This window comes from Bos grunniens, chromosome 24, assembly GCF_055505025.1.
Source record: "Bos grunniens cultivar Pamir isolate PY7600 chromosome 24, Bosgru_T2T1.0, whole genome shotgun sequence".
NCBI lineage: Eukaryota > Metazoa > Chordata > Mammalia > Artiodactyla > Bovidae > Bos > Bos grunniens.
Genome location: NC_141188.1, coordinates 39181804 through 39196940, shown reverse-complemented (window position 1 = coordinate 39196940; position 15137 = coordinate 39181804). Strand labels below are relative to the sequence as shown.

General features: G+C 41.4%; 1 protein-coding gene across 13 annotated transcripts in view; it reads left to right on the top strand.

The window, feature by feature from the left end:
* The window catches only part of DLGAP1 (DLG associated protein 1), a 793561-nt gene extending 781449 nt beyond the window's left edge, over positions 1-12112 (top strand). For 10 of the 13 annotated variants that reach the window (XM_086373120.1, XM_086373122.1, XM_086373121.1 and 7 more), the window contains 3 exons: positions 1749-1840; positions 5799-5951; positions 8918-12112. In XM_086373120.1, coding sequence (XP_086229246.1) covers positions 1749-1840; positions 5799-5951; positions 8918-9127 — 455 coding nt within the window. In that variant the 3' untranslated portion in view covers positions 9128-12112. Of the gene's footprint in view, positions 1-1748; positions 1841-5798; positions 6298-8917 lie in introns of those variants that run through there. The other 3 variants (XM_086373132.1, XM_086373133.1, XM_086373128.1) reach the window with 1 other exon arrangement.
* The last annotated feature ends 3025 nt before the right edge of the window (positions 12113-15137 follow it).

Sequence of the window (15137 nt, the reverse complement as noted above, 5' to 3'; positions counted from 1 at the left end):
ATATATGTATATGTATGGCTGATTCACTTTGCTGTACAGCAGAAACTAACACAATATTTTAAAGCAACTTTACTCCAATAAATTTTTTAAATTAAAAAAGAAAAAGGAGGAAGGCCTCACAGACATGATGGATCAATTAAAGAGGAAAATGCAGCCATCCCAAAAGATTCTAAAAGCAGATAGACTGAAAAAAATCCAACACTTAGGCCTGAAGAATTGTGCCAGGTGCTCTCAAGGAGGACCCCAGCTCTCCCCTAGGGAGGTGGTCTCTGCACTTCAGCCTCACAGTTGACTGGTGACTTCCCAAGCCCAGAGATGCCCTGGTTATGTACGTGTGCGTGCTCAGTCACTTCAGTTGTGTCTCTTGTGACTATGGACTGTAGTCCGCCTGGCTCCTCTGTCCATGGGGATTCTCCAGGCAAGAATACTGCAGTGGGTTGCCATGCCCTCTTCCAGAGGATCTTCCTGACCCAGAAACCTGTGTGAACTATTTGGGTAGAGACCAGTGGTGGCCTGCCGGAACCATTATCCAGCCTGGCAGCCTTAAACTAACTGAGAAGCAATTGACCAGGAAACCCTGAGGCAAAGGACATTGCTTGTCCTTCTGTTGTCTTCTCAGTCTTTGTGGGGAATGAGGTCAAGAAAAGGAGATCTAATTCCACTCTGAGTCTCAGACACGGTAAAGTCAGAACAAAATTACAGCAGCAAAAACGTTGCTTCAGTCCCATAAAATCCGTCCCGGCCCCAGTGAAGAGCTTCAAGTGGGCAAGAGCTTCAAGAGGCCCGCCTGCTCTGTTTTTCTCTGTGGCTGCTGCCATCTCACCTTCCTTCCTGCCTGGTGGCGGTGGCGGGTGGCCGGGCTCCAGCCACGCAGTCCCCACCAGGCGGAGCGTAGTGCCTCTGGGATAATCTGGAGCTTGGGATGCTCAGACATGCTCAGGGATGCTCCGGGCAGAGGCTCCACCCCGCTCAGCTCGCCCACTGCTGGAAGGTTCTCCCCTTTGACTTCACTCAAGGCAAGAAGTAGCTTGCAAAGGGGAGGATTTTCAGCACAGTGCACAGGGAATTAAACCTCTCTGAACAATAACGCTGGTCCATGGAGTGTAAAAGCTGGGACAGTGCTGGCGTTCCCTAGGCAACGGGCTGAAAATGTTCGCTCCTTACAAAATCTTTCAATTGGCCAGGCTTTCTTTCCTGACAGTCCCAGTGGCTGAGCTCCGGAAAAATAAGGAAGCCTGTGGATGGGATTTGGTGAGTGCCATGAGATCCCTACCCCCTGCAAGTCAGGGCTGCTTTCCTTGTGTTTGGATTCGGATTAGAAAAACAAGCTAGCAGCCCATGACTGCTGACACAAATAAATCCCTAACCGGACTGGTAAACACTGGAAATTCATCCTTGCAGTAAAAGGGAAAAAACAAAGCAGAACTATTTGCCTCCTCTCCTGGTAACATCCATGGCTGTGATGGAAAACTCCGTTATCCCTAAGAAAGATGCCTGGTGAGCACGTGGGTTTTTCCAAGCTGGTTTTCTACTTTAACTCAGGAGTCTCTCTTGCACAGATGCACAGAGTGACGGCAAGACCTGGCTGTGTGTGTGTGTGTGTGTGTGTGTGTGTGCGCACGCGCGCACGTGAGTTCTGCATACGGTCTTCCCTAATTACTATAGCGCAACTTCCTCTTTGCTTTGCCAGACTAAGTCTCAACAATGAGACATTATGTGTAAACTTCTTGTCTGTTTGCTTTTTTCAGTTCTAGGGAAAATCCGAACCGCAGTGGGCAGTGCCCAACTTCTTATGGCCCAGAAATTCTACCAGTTCAGAGAACTGTGTGAAGAAAACCTGGTAGGTATCTTCCCTCTCAATACTAGTTTTCCCTGCTCCTCCCCATGAGAAGACCATGTGGTCAAGACCAGTCCAACTAAAGTAGAACCAAGCCAGGGCTCATTGGACTCTCTTAACCTGAAAGAGAGAATTTTCTGATTAATCATATATTTCCTGCTTTTCTTAAAAATATTTATCTTTTAAAATAATAAAAAATATTAAATAATCTTTGAAGAAAGAATCCAATCAAGTTAAAACTCCATTTCCTTTTTTTTTTTTTTTTCTGGTTGCTGAAGATTTTCTATTTTCCTGGCCTCCTGATTTTATTATTCTTACCCAATTGGAGCAGTCTGATATTTCAAAAATAATATTTCAGAAAAAAATCATTTTGGATAACGAGTTTTTTTCTGAAGTAGCCATTGGGGCCTTTTTCCTTATCAGAGTACTCTGTTTTAATTCAAGAACTGGAGGTGGAAGGTGTCAGAAAGTGTAAGTTTGATCTCCATGAGAACAATGAATCATTCATCTTTCTTGGACACACAGAAATGAAATAAAGCAGAACAAACAGACAAAACCAGTATTAGCAGCAACAATATTTTTTTAAAAACTGTCAGCAAAATGCAAGGCCAAGAACTTCCTCACATTTTTTTTTTAAAATTCTGCCATCTCCACAAGTGTCATTCCACAAAAATAGCTTTTATTGGCCAATTAATGATCAAGCTGCATCTGTGCGCTCAGTCGCTCAGTTGTGTCCAACTCTTCGCGACCCTATAGACTGTAGCCTGCCAGGCTTCTCTGTCCATGAGATTCTCCAGGCAAGAATACTGGAGTGGATAGCCATTTCCTCCTCCAGAGGATACCCCCAACCCAGGGATGGAAACTGCATCTAAAATAAAGAAAATGAAAAGCAATTCTTTTAATCTTCTGGAAAGTTCAAAACACAATCATTTGTGATCTGATTGACCCAAACTATGATTTTTTTTTTAGCATTCTAACCACATCTTGTTGTTAACAAGGACAAATACAGACTGAAAGGGATTTGTCTAGACAAGACTCAACCAAGAGCAGATATAAAGTCTGCACAAGTCAGTGCTCTTGTTCCCCTTCACCAGGCTTTTCTTTCTGAAACCTCTTTCTTGCCTCCTCACCCCCACCTCCCACACATATAGTTTGTTTTCCCCTTCCTCAGCAAAAATGACCTGGCCCGTCTTTTACCTTCTCAGAAATTCTATTCTGAATTATGAGATAATATATATTAGTAAATGTATTGATCAGTGATTTAACAAATATTTTATTGAGCTTCACTATGTGTCAGGTACAGAATTCCTTCTAAATTGTAAACTTGCTCACATGTCACAGATCTTAATTCATATTAAATTCATATTATTCTTTAACTCTTTAAATTAAAAAGTTCATATAAAGCCATATTTCTCAAACTGGCCCTCCTTATCTTTCTCATCCTCTGTCACCTCTGGCCTCCAAGTGACCTGGTTCAGACTGAAGCAAGTTTCGCAACTACTTTTGCTGGGTGTCACAGGAGCCACTGATTAAGAGACTGGCTGAGCACCCAAGCTCTTTCTCTCTGCTTCCCCATTCATCCCTTGGATGATGAGGGGGCAAAGAGATTCCTGGTGGGAAAGGAACAAATTTCCCATGTTACTACAGAGTTAAATGCTATCATTCTATGTATTAATGCACTAACACAGTTTAACAACAGGGCTTGGGACCTAGAAGGCTTTAGTGAACTTCAGGTATAAGCAATTTAGCTTTTTTTTTTTTCGCAATTTAGCTTTTAATTACAAATGAGATAAGGTAATATATTGTGAGATCATAAAACTCCAGTTGACAGGTACTTTGTCAAAGTTATTATCTGTCTATTCTGAACCTAGATATTAAGAAACATTCGAGTTTACTATATCAAAATGCTACAGTGAAGCCCTCTTGTCAATTCAGGTGTCACTGGAATAGAGTTTAACAGTGAACCAAATACTTAAAATTTTAGAATTTAATTATTCCAGTGAACTATGGGTAATTTTTAAAGTATAAGTTTATAAATACATTCTTGTATTTATTTTGAAATCAGACCAATAATACCCATCCATTAAAAGGCTAAAAAGTATTTTTTCCCATCTATTAACTTTGATGGTCACTGACCCTGTGCTTTCTGAAATTCTGATGATGTCATTTCTTTAGGGTTGTTTTAAAAGTAAGAATGGGCCTCAAGTTATTATATGGCATGAGATTTCACAGTCTTTCCAATTGCCTGGGATACCCAGAGGTAACCAAATGGAACCTCAATAGAAACCTCTGATAAGTATGAGCCCCACCTATCTGCCCATGAATACCTTTAGCTATTGTTGCCGGTAGTAATACCTTCAGTCTCTTAGTTATGGCTTTTCTGCCTCAGATCATATAAATTCGTGGTTCCTACTCTCTAGTGCTTGTCAGGGATATGTGAATGAGGGCAAAGAAAGTCAATCCACACATCAAAGAATGTTTAATATTATCTAGCAAATGCACAGAAATCTATGTGTACATACGGACAAGTGTTCTCATGTTTGCCGTATTATGTTATGGTCAATTTAAAACCAATTCATTTCCAAATGATTATGTCCAAGTACTTATATGATAAAATGACTTCTGATATTAGAAATATCTTAATTGTTAAACACACAATACTTTGAAAATTTAATTCTTTTATTACTTATCATTTGTTTGCCCTATTATTTCACTCAATGTAAATATTAAAATGAATCTTATTTAGATTCCTTATCTGTTCTCTGAGTATGTTGGATGCCATGGAGTCAAATACTGACTCTAATAACAATAGACTGTATTTTTTGTAATATGGTATTTTCATTTAAATATAGTTTTAAATGCATTTTGGCATATATCACACATTCTGGGTTTTTTCCAAATGTTTAGACTCCCCACCATACCATACTGATAGATGCTGTATTACAAAAGAATTTTACCTTGGCATTGAGAATCACTGACTCAAATGTGTATAAAATGACTGTATAAAATTATCGTTGTAGTGGAATCTTTTTTTTTTTTTAAAGCCAAATTCATAGAGAGAGTATAAAAGTGATTGCCAAGGGCTCAGGGGTAGGGGAAATGGAGGGGGCGTTGGTAAAATGATAAAGATTTTCAGCTATAAAATGAATGAGGTCTGGGGATCTAATTAGAACATGGTGACTACGGTTGATAACACTGTATTGTCTAACTGAGCTTTGCTAAGAAAGAATAGAAGATAAATGTTCTCTCACACACACAAAAAAGGATAAAGATGTGATGTGATGATGTGCTGCTAAACTCGATGGGGAAGTCCTTACGCAAGGTGTGTCTATACCAAATCATCACACGGTACATTCTAAATATCTTATAATCTTATTTGTCAATTAGTTCTTAATAAAGGTGAATATATAGAGGTATATATATATATATAATGTATGCATGTATGCTCAGTCGCTCAGTAGTGTCCGACTCTTTCAGACCCATAAGTATAAGTTTATATAAGTTTATTCTCATGCCCTCCTCCAGGAGATCTTCCCCATCCAGGGATCGAACGCTTGTCTCTTATGTCTCCTGCCGAGGCAGGTGGGTTCTTTACCGCTAGTGCCACCTAGGAAGCCCCATAAAACATATATACATATACCTATAAAATATAAAATAAATAAATAAAAGTACCATCAGTGAGGAGGGCATGGCAACCCACTCCAGTATTCTTGCCCAGAGAATCCCCATGGACAGAGGAGCCTGGCAGGCTACAATCCATGGTGTCACAAAGAGTCGGACACAACTGAGCGACTAAGCACAGCATAGCACCATCAGTAACTTCACTTTTCTCTCCTATCTGAAAACTAAAAGGAACTCATCCTCCTTTTGTTATTTGAAGTATTTGAAAATGCCGCGTTGATCCTGGGCTTGTCACAAACATCGCTTCTAAAGCGTGACTGTTTTTCTTTCTCTTGCACAGAATCCCAATGCTCATCCAAGGCCCACCTCTCAGGATCTGGCAGGGTTCTGGGACATGCTGCAGTTGTCCATAGAAAACATTAGTATGAAATTTGATGAACTTCATCAGTTAAAGGCCAATAATTGGAAACAGATGGATCCTCTTGACAAGAAGGTAGAACAATGTAGATTTTGTATGGTTCATTTAAAAACCTGCACAAACACTGGACAGTCTAAATAGGCTTCTGCTCTCAGTCTTGTTGTTTACAATGTGAAATGGAGCTGAAATCATATTAATTTCATTGTAATGACAATGTTTACATAGTAATCATTTGGGATATTATCTGTAATATGTTTCAGGCATATTTTTAAAGAAAAACCTGTCTGTGAATTGGAAAATGGGAATGTGGCTTTTTTTTTTTGTTAATTAAACTTTAAGTTAAACCATTTTAGTCACTGGAAGGAACTGCCTCCATTTTGCTTTTTAAACTAAAATAAATGACATCTTCAGTGCATGATTACATAGAGCAAGAGTACAACTTCCTTACACCCCTAGAATGTGTTTCCGAGAAAATAGGAAGCCCTGCAAACTAACCGACTTTGATAATCATTTCATAAATATAGTAATAAAGAAACCACTGTTGTTCAAGTCTAAAAATATAAACACCGTATAGTTTCACAGTAATCATAAATGTTGGGATCTTTTTTTAAAAAAAAAAGGTTTTACCTTTGGTTGATTTGCCTTGGGGAGTATTGCTCACTGGGTTCCTCATGCAAGAGCTTAGAAATAAAGACTCAAATTCTTTTACTTGAATTAATAAACTGCAGTTTTCACATTTGACTACAGTGGCTCCACCAGGCTTGTCCAGGTATCCAATGTCCACCCTCCTAGGCTGACCGGAGATGCATGACATTTTTAACCCTTTGCTTTCCTACAGCCTGAGGTCAAATGATTCTGAGAGGTTCAACTTCTGAAGTCAGGCACAGCCATTTCTGTGATGCCTCTTCCTGATCCTTTCACCTATCAGTCCAGTCCATTCTGCTGCTGCCCATCATAATATCAAAGTTCTTGGAGTCCCTGGGCTCCCAGGAGAAATCTAATGCTAAGAGCCGGTGCATAACTGAAGGGGCCACCACTCTCATCACTGTCCCTCATCTCCAATTCTGTCACCATCCACCTGGCGGGTTTTGGTATGAAACATCAAAGTACCATTGATGCCTGTGTGGCTTCTCACTGGGGTAGCCAAACATTTGCATTCATTCTAGTTTTCTTTAATCTGAGTTTAAAACTGTCTGCTAAACAAGCTTTTAAATTGGTCTGGTTTTAAGAAAACATTACAGATGTACACATAACTGGTAACTGATTTTCTAGAGCTAACCATCTAATTACTTATTCATCAATTTTTTAAAATTGTTGTTAAAAAAAAATAAACTATGCAAGGAAAGGAAAATATGACTAAAACATTTTCAACAATCGTACTTTCAAAAGTATCTACTGAGTGTCCCAATCATGAAGATTTTAAATGTCCAAAAGGAGTGAAGCTAAGAATTGATATATGGTACCTAGTGACAGTTATACTATAAATCATTATTAACTTGATTTCTAAATCTTCATGCATGGTATCTGTGATCAGAGCTTTGCATCACCCCATGAACTGGAGGGGAAACAATGAACAAACGCAATCAGAGTTGGTGGAATACAGTTTGCACTCTGTGCTTCCTTTTTTTTATCCACACGAGACTCCACCTTAAACAACCGGCGGGCAACTCCACTGCAATAAGGGTAACTAGGCACTCCACGAAGGCCAGCAAAGGAGGAACACAGAGAGTGCCCTTTGGAGAATCATGGAATCCATATTTTAAGATACTTCTCACATTTAGGTTTATGAGAATTTAAGGTATTTTATTAAAAGATGAAATCATCAGATTCACATGGACCTTTTTGCAGCCTGAAAACTCACTATCTTTTTCCTAAAAATCCTTTGTGATTTAGATCCCTTTCCCACTGTACTTTTTTTTTTCCAGTCCAAGTTATGAATGACTTGTTTTTGCAGTGGCATTTAAAAATAGCCCACTGGTTTCTAGTTTGCTGCTGCCCCGGGTGTGGGGGAGGGAAGCAGGAATGGCCTCTTTCAGTCTTGTGTTCAGTTGTCATGGCGCAATGTCTGTCCCTATGACGAAACAGCCTTCCGGTCCACCAAGGTCACCCCGAGGCCCCTAATTCGTGATGGTCCAGCAGGATGTTTTAGGAGCTGACTCCATACCCCCAAGGGTAGGAACTCCCTCCAGGGTGACCCTGCCGAGCACATCTCTGTGTGTCTGTGTGTGATGTGTAAATGGGTGTAACTCACTGGGACACCAGCAAAGCTAAACGAACACAGTTTTAACAATTGCTTCTTCCTCGTTTGGCTGTTTAGGTTTGGGTGGGCTGGGGGAGAGGGCAGGGATGTTTTTAAACTCTGAACCCAGCTGGTACCACACGCTGCCGCCCTGCTTAGAGGGGATGCAGAATCTAAGAGGCGACCGCTGCCCTCTCCTTCCCATCTCTGGCATCCGAAAGAGTCTGGAGCCTCCAGAGAAAAACCACAGTAAATGTGCTGGAAGCTGCAGCCTTTAGGTGAAGTGAGGGGCGAGGGGCGGGGGCGAGAGCTGGTTAGATTTTAAATACCCATATCCTTCCCTTGGAGAGACTAGTTCTGCCCTCCAGCTTTACCCTTGGCCTTAAACTTCAGAGTATTTTTTTCCCTCATGCATCTTTTTGAAAACCCAAGCCAGAATACTAGGAAAAAATATATATACATTTTATGTGCTCAGTAGCTCAGTCATGTCTCACTCTTTGAGACACCATGGACTGTAGCCCACCAGGCTCCTCTGTCCACGGGATTCTCCGGGCAAGAATACTGGAGTGGGTTGCCATTTCCTTCTCCAATACATATGTGTGTGTGTGTGTGTGTGTGTGTGTGTGTGTGTGTGTGTGTGTGTGTGTGTGTAAATATGTATACAGTGTGCAGATCAGAACTAACTTAACCACCCTTAGGCTTAAAAAAAAAAAAAGTGTGTGCTAACTACTGACCTATCCCAGTTTCCCCCAAGCTTGTCCTGAGAAGCTGTGTAATGTCCTGAACCTTCTGCTTTGATCAGGAGCGAAGGGCCCCTCCTCCAGTGCCCAAGAAGCCGGCGAAGGGCCCCGCGCCGCTGATCCGGGAGCGCTCGCTGGAGAGCTCGCAGCGCCAGGAGGCCCGCAAGCGCCTGATGGCCGCCAAGCGCGCCGCGTCCGTCCGTCAGAACTCGGCCACCGAGAGCGCCGAGAGCATCGAGATCTACATCCCCGAGGCGCAGACCCGGCTTTGAGGCCCCGGCCGCCGCGCTCCCGCCGCCGCCGCCGCCGCCGCCGCCTCCCCGGCGCCTGCCCACCCGCGTAGACGCGGCCCCTCTCTAGGTCACCCGCCAGCCATCCTCCGTCCTCCTCGAGCTAGTCCGTCCCTAGATTCCAGCAATATCCAACTGTAGGGTATCTCAGACATCCAGGATCCCGCGGGGCGGGGCGGGGGGCGGGGGGGGGGGGTCCCTAGGGATCTCGCCGTCTTCCACGCGAAAGAAACTAGGGCTCCGATCCCTTTGATTTCCCCGACACGCTTCCTATTTTGGGCGAGCAGATTGGAGCGCTTGATGTCCAGCCTCAGACATCACACCCTGTCACCAGAGTCCGGGAGTGACACGCCGAGAGGGGACGAAGAGGGGCTGGGCGCGGGGGGACCAGGATGTGTAGTGGGTGCCCGGGGGGGGGAGGGGGTGGGGTGCGGGTACCTGCGTCGCTCACAGCTGCACAAACTGCCTCACTGTTGTGTCATCAGTCACTGCTTCAAATGTCTCACTCAGCAGAAGATTGTCAATTTGATCTTTCAGGGACATCCATCTATTCCGAAAGGCAATAAAATGAAGACAGGAAAAGCAAGACCAAGGAAGCACTGCTAGCTTAAGAGACTACATAAGGGATTTTTTTCTTTTGTCCTATTCTTAAGACAATTTAGACCTGAAGTGTTTTCTCAACTTTTCTTGTACTATGTATATTATATTGTTGTTGTGGTGGTGGGCGGGGGGAGGTCTTTAAAGGGGAAAGTGTTGGTTCCATTACTTTGTTAGTGTCCATCTTGGGGAGGGGGGGAGCCTACCTAATTACACAGATAGAAGTACATCTCTGCTTACCAAGTGCTGTAAATGGCAGCCGGCCTGCTTTCTGAGAAGAGTCGGGATTTTCCCATCATCCCTTTCGAATGCTACACATTCGGTCTCTTTTAACCCAGTAGTTCATAGGGCAGACGTTTGTCTCCATCAGTCTTTCCTCACTGCTCCACAGTCCTATTACACCCCCGAATCAGGATTTTGTCCTGTGTCAAACCCATCAAATAAGCTTTCTGTCCCAGTAGACATGCTGTCTCATTCAAAGAGCAGCCACTCATCTTGAGGTCCCAGTTAGAGAGAAAAGAAATTTGACCTGCAAGGTTCAGCAGCCACGTGGAGGGGGACAGCATCGCGGTTCCTAAACACTGAAGAGACCCAGGGATTTGGCAGAGAAGGTTGATTTTTGTTTTTAGTCATGATGGATGGCGTATGACCTTTGTGGCCAGCTGAAGTTATCTTTAAATGCCCTTACTCCTAGCAGTTTAAACACTTAGAATGAGGTGATCTTACATGGTCACTGGCATTTTATCCAGCTCCCTAAAGTGTTAGAAATTATCATTGAAAAATGAAAGACTTTTAAAAAGATATATCAGATACACTTGCACCAGAGACGCTTAAAAAAAAAAATACACTCTCATAGCCAGGTGCTAATTTTATTTTAAAAATTAAGAGAAGTGATGGGTACTGGCAACAACTATTTTCATGGACATAATCTAAAACCACTAGAGAATTCGCTACCTCTCAGAGCCATTGATGCTTTGAGCTATCTTTATAAACAGGGCACAAATGTTTACTGCTAAGGTTTACAAGAAAAGGGCTACTAACTTATTTAAAAACAAACCAACTTTTAACTAGAGTGGACAAAGCACCTTTGAGTACTTCGTAAAATTGGAGCAGATAGAGAATTTAAGCTTCAAGTATTTTCTGGTTTTAAAAAGAATACACGTTTTCTTTACTCTGTAGCAGCCGGGGAAGGTCACACAAAGTTTGTATCAGGTAAGGCCAACTGCCACCTTGGGTAGCCTATGGTCATGTTCAGCCATGACAATGACTCAGAACTCACAGACTAACGTGAAGGAAACAGCATCCATTTGAAGACCCATGTTCCCATCCACAGCTCTGTGCCCTGAGGGAGAGATAAGATTTGGATGGAGAAATAGATTTCTAAAGATCATCCTACAATATTTTCTTTGGAAACTGGTTTAGCCCAGGATATTTTAAGAGAGACGAGGTGGCCTATTTATCTTGTCTACGTGAATGGTATTTGTATATTCATAAGCTATTTTTGGTAAGAATTTTAAATCTTTTAGCAGAATGCCTACAGGCATCATGACCTTTGCCTTCCTTAAAAACACCAATTGTACAAACACTTTATAAAAAGCTAATTATTGATGTTAAGACATGACCCCACATAAAACTGCTTGTTGATCACTTGCCCTCTTAAGCCTGACATCCATAAGCATAACCCTTGTTACATTGTTCTTTTTGATGTAATTTGTAGAAATGTTTTTTAGTTAATAACAGAAAATGTATGTACCCTGAAAAATTACTTATTTTGTTTAACTTTGGTACAAAGGTGTTTGGGTATTTTCTTGGGGAGGGGGGAATTACAAAAGAAGTTTGTCTCCCACATCAAAAAAAAGTTCCAAGAAATTAAGTATTTATTATATTTTTTGCAGATGTTTCCATACAACTCACATAACCTTTTTGTAAAGAGAGATGAAGAAATGGATTAAAGATTTTTAATATTTGAAATGGTAAATAGAACTAATTTATTTGTACTATATTTCTGTTATTTATAGATGTTTCCTTAATGTTTTACTGTGCATTACCACTTTAATTTAAGCCTTATCCTTGTGAATTTACCATTTCTTTTTTAAAACATGTCTAGATGCATATTTTAAATAACTGGAATGTAAATCACTAGCATATCTGAATTCCCAAATGTAATTTTTAAAAATTATTTTGGTTTGGAAAAAAAAAGATTCATTTGAAAGCTTTCAGATGGAGGGGTGGGGAACATTTTTATGGCTTTATGAATTGGAATTTCATAGGCTTATCTACCTAGATTGTGTGCGGACAAAAAAAAATTGTAAATAGATGAATGTTTCCCATAATGTAAAAAGAAATTAATAAAATAATTAATGCACTGCTTTCAGGTCTCTGTGTTTTCACTGCAGAGTCCTGCTTCTTCCAGAATAGAAGTAATTGTCTTTGGGGGAGTGATTAAGCAGTTCAGAAGCATATCATTCTGATTTTCATTGTAACAACACATGTTCTAGTACCTGTGAGCTTGTGGGTAGACCTTGTCCCCTGTGGAAGGGATTTAAATACAGAAAACTACAAGTCCTTTTACTGTGATTGATCATACACTTCTGAAAGGTTCAGGTCAGGGACTGTATGTTTTATGAAAGGAGTTATCAGCTTCTCAAACATGTACAAATCTGTATAGATTTTAACCCACGTGGGTATCTTGCCAAACATGTCAGTTTTGTTTCCTACATAGTTCTCCAGGGTAGGGAAAATCAGAATAATGCATTGTGGGTTTCATTTCACCCTTGCACTAATGCAAAACTACTCCCTGAGCTTCGGTAACTCGCCAGTGTGACACAATTATTAAGTGACCCATTTAAGTGCAAAATCCAAACTTCCATTTAGCTTTGTTTTCTGTGATGTCTTTGTCTTTCTTCCCACATTTAAAATTGGTAACTGCCACTGTTGATTTCTACGTCATATCTGTAAAACTTACTTTACACGCAAAAATACAGACTCACCAAAAACAAGGTAAATTAGAATGCTTTATAAAGTGGACTTTATATGATCTGAAAATGCCCCACCTCTGAAACCTGTGTCCACAGTACTCCCTCCCGCCAGGTTCTTGGGCAAAGCCTTCAAACTACATGCAACAGACTTGGACATTGTTAAGCAAATAAGCCATTTTGTCCAATTTTTATACATAAGCAAGAACCTGTGCTAGTCACCAAAATAACACAATGTTCTTTTGAAAATGCTTCAAAAGAGTAGAGATCAAGTGGCTGTACACAGGCAAGGTTGCAAAGATTTCATTACCTTGGCTCTCGTGCTGACCATTCACGTAGTCTGAATCGTGATTATACTTCTTGACTTTTAACAAATTCTGATATTTCATCGGGGCTCCTTGAACATTTCAGCCAATCCAAAAATGAAATTAGGTTTTGCATGCAAAAAATTGAATTTCAGTGAAGAAATTTCCTATGTTACAGGGTCTACTCCTCCCGCAAAATGTAATTTCATTTTTTATAGATAGGTATTGAACAAAATGGTTTGAATTTCTTTTTATATCTTTGAAATCCAGCCCCTTGAAAATATAAGTTGATTTTGGTTTAAATAAATGACATATGAAAAATCCTAGTGTCTGACTGTGTTCGTTCTTGAATGCCACTGTCACCAAAGGGAGTTGAAATCCACCTGGGGTTTGTTCAATAGGCTATTTGTCTTTCAGCTGCTAAACCAAAATCAGATCAACTCCTTTTGCAAACAGAAAGCAGTGGCCCAGCCTGAAAACGTCTCTGGTCTTAACTCATCTCTACTGGTGTAAGTTCACAGTTGTTTAGTCCATGTCCAACTCTTTTTGACCTGATGGACAGTAGCACTCCAGGCTTCCCTGTCCTTCAATATCTCCTGGAGTTTGCTCAAACTCATGTCCATTAGGTTGGTGATGCCATCCAACCATCTCATCCTTTCTTGCTCCCTTCTCCTCCTGCCCTCAATCTTTTCCAGCATCAGGGTCTTTTCCAATGAGTCAACTCAGTTTCCCTCATAGCTCAGCTGGTAAAGAATCTGTGGGCACTGCAGGAGACTCCAGTTCAATTCCTGGGTAGGGAAGATCTGCTGGAGAAGGGATAGGCTACCCCGTCCCATATTCTTGGGCTTCCCTGGTGGCTCAGATGGTAAAGAATCCGCCTGCGATGTGGGAGACCTGGGTTTGATCTCTGGGTTGGGAAGATCCCCTGGAGAAGGGAATGGCTACCCACTCCATTATTCTGGCCTGGAGAATTCCATGGACTGTATAGTCCATGGGGTCTCAAAGAGTTGGACACGACTGAGCAACTTTTACTTTCACTTCACAACTCAGTTTACAGAATACATCTTAAATTTCTCTGCAAATCCCTTATTTCCCCTGAAGCAGAGAGAGGAAACAATGTGCTCTTCCTAGTTGGGCTTCCTCCTGTTGCAGGGAGGCATCATTGGAAAATCACAGGGACGGGAAGCCCCAGTGCGGTAGTCAATGGATTATTTTGATATGACCTGTATGCAAATAAGCACAAGCCTGAATTTAGAGAACATGGCTGAAAGCAAGAAAACATTTTAATAAATATCAAAAGTCATACTCTGCCATGTAGCTGATTGAACTGTTGCTATTCACCAAATGTTTTCACTAGAACAGATGAAAAATACCAGTTCTTCTACTTCACGTTTCTAGTCTGGCTTCTGGGAGATGTAGATGTTAATGTCCTCTTTCCAGATTACCTGATAGGTAAATCAGTGTCACGGAGAACTTCTTCTAGGGATTCTTCTAGGGATTCCCCTGCTGTTTCAGTGGCTAAGACCCCATACCCCCAACGCTGGGGGCCAGGGTTTGAACCCTGGTCAGGGAATTAGAACCCATATGCCACAGCTAAAAAAAATCCTGCATGCCACAACTAAGATCCAGTGCAGCCAAATAAATAAAGTAAAAATTAAAAGAGAGAGACTCTTTTATTTAAAAAAAAAAAAAAAACCTCTCCTTTCACTTTAAAAAATATATATATTTATTTTTATTGATTGATTTGACTGTGCCACATCTTAATTGCAGCACTTGGGATATTCAGTCTTCACTGAAGCATGCAGGATTTTCAGTTGATCTTTAGTTGAGGCATGTGGGATCTAGTTCCCTAACCAGGGATTGAAACCAGACCCCCTGCATTGGGAAGGCAGAGTCTTAGCCACTGGGCCACCTGGAAAGTCCTTCCTTTTCACTTTGGAAAGGAGGATGTTTGCTGTTTACTCACTGAGTTGTGTCCAACTCTTTCATGATCCCATGGACTGCAGCCCGCCAGGCTCCTCTGTCCATGAGATTTCCCAGGCAAAAATACTGGAGTGGGTTGCCATTTCCTTCTCCAGGGGATCTTCCTGACCCAGGGATTGAAAGCATGTCTCC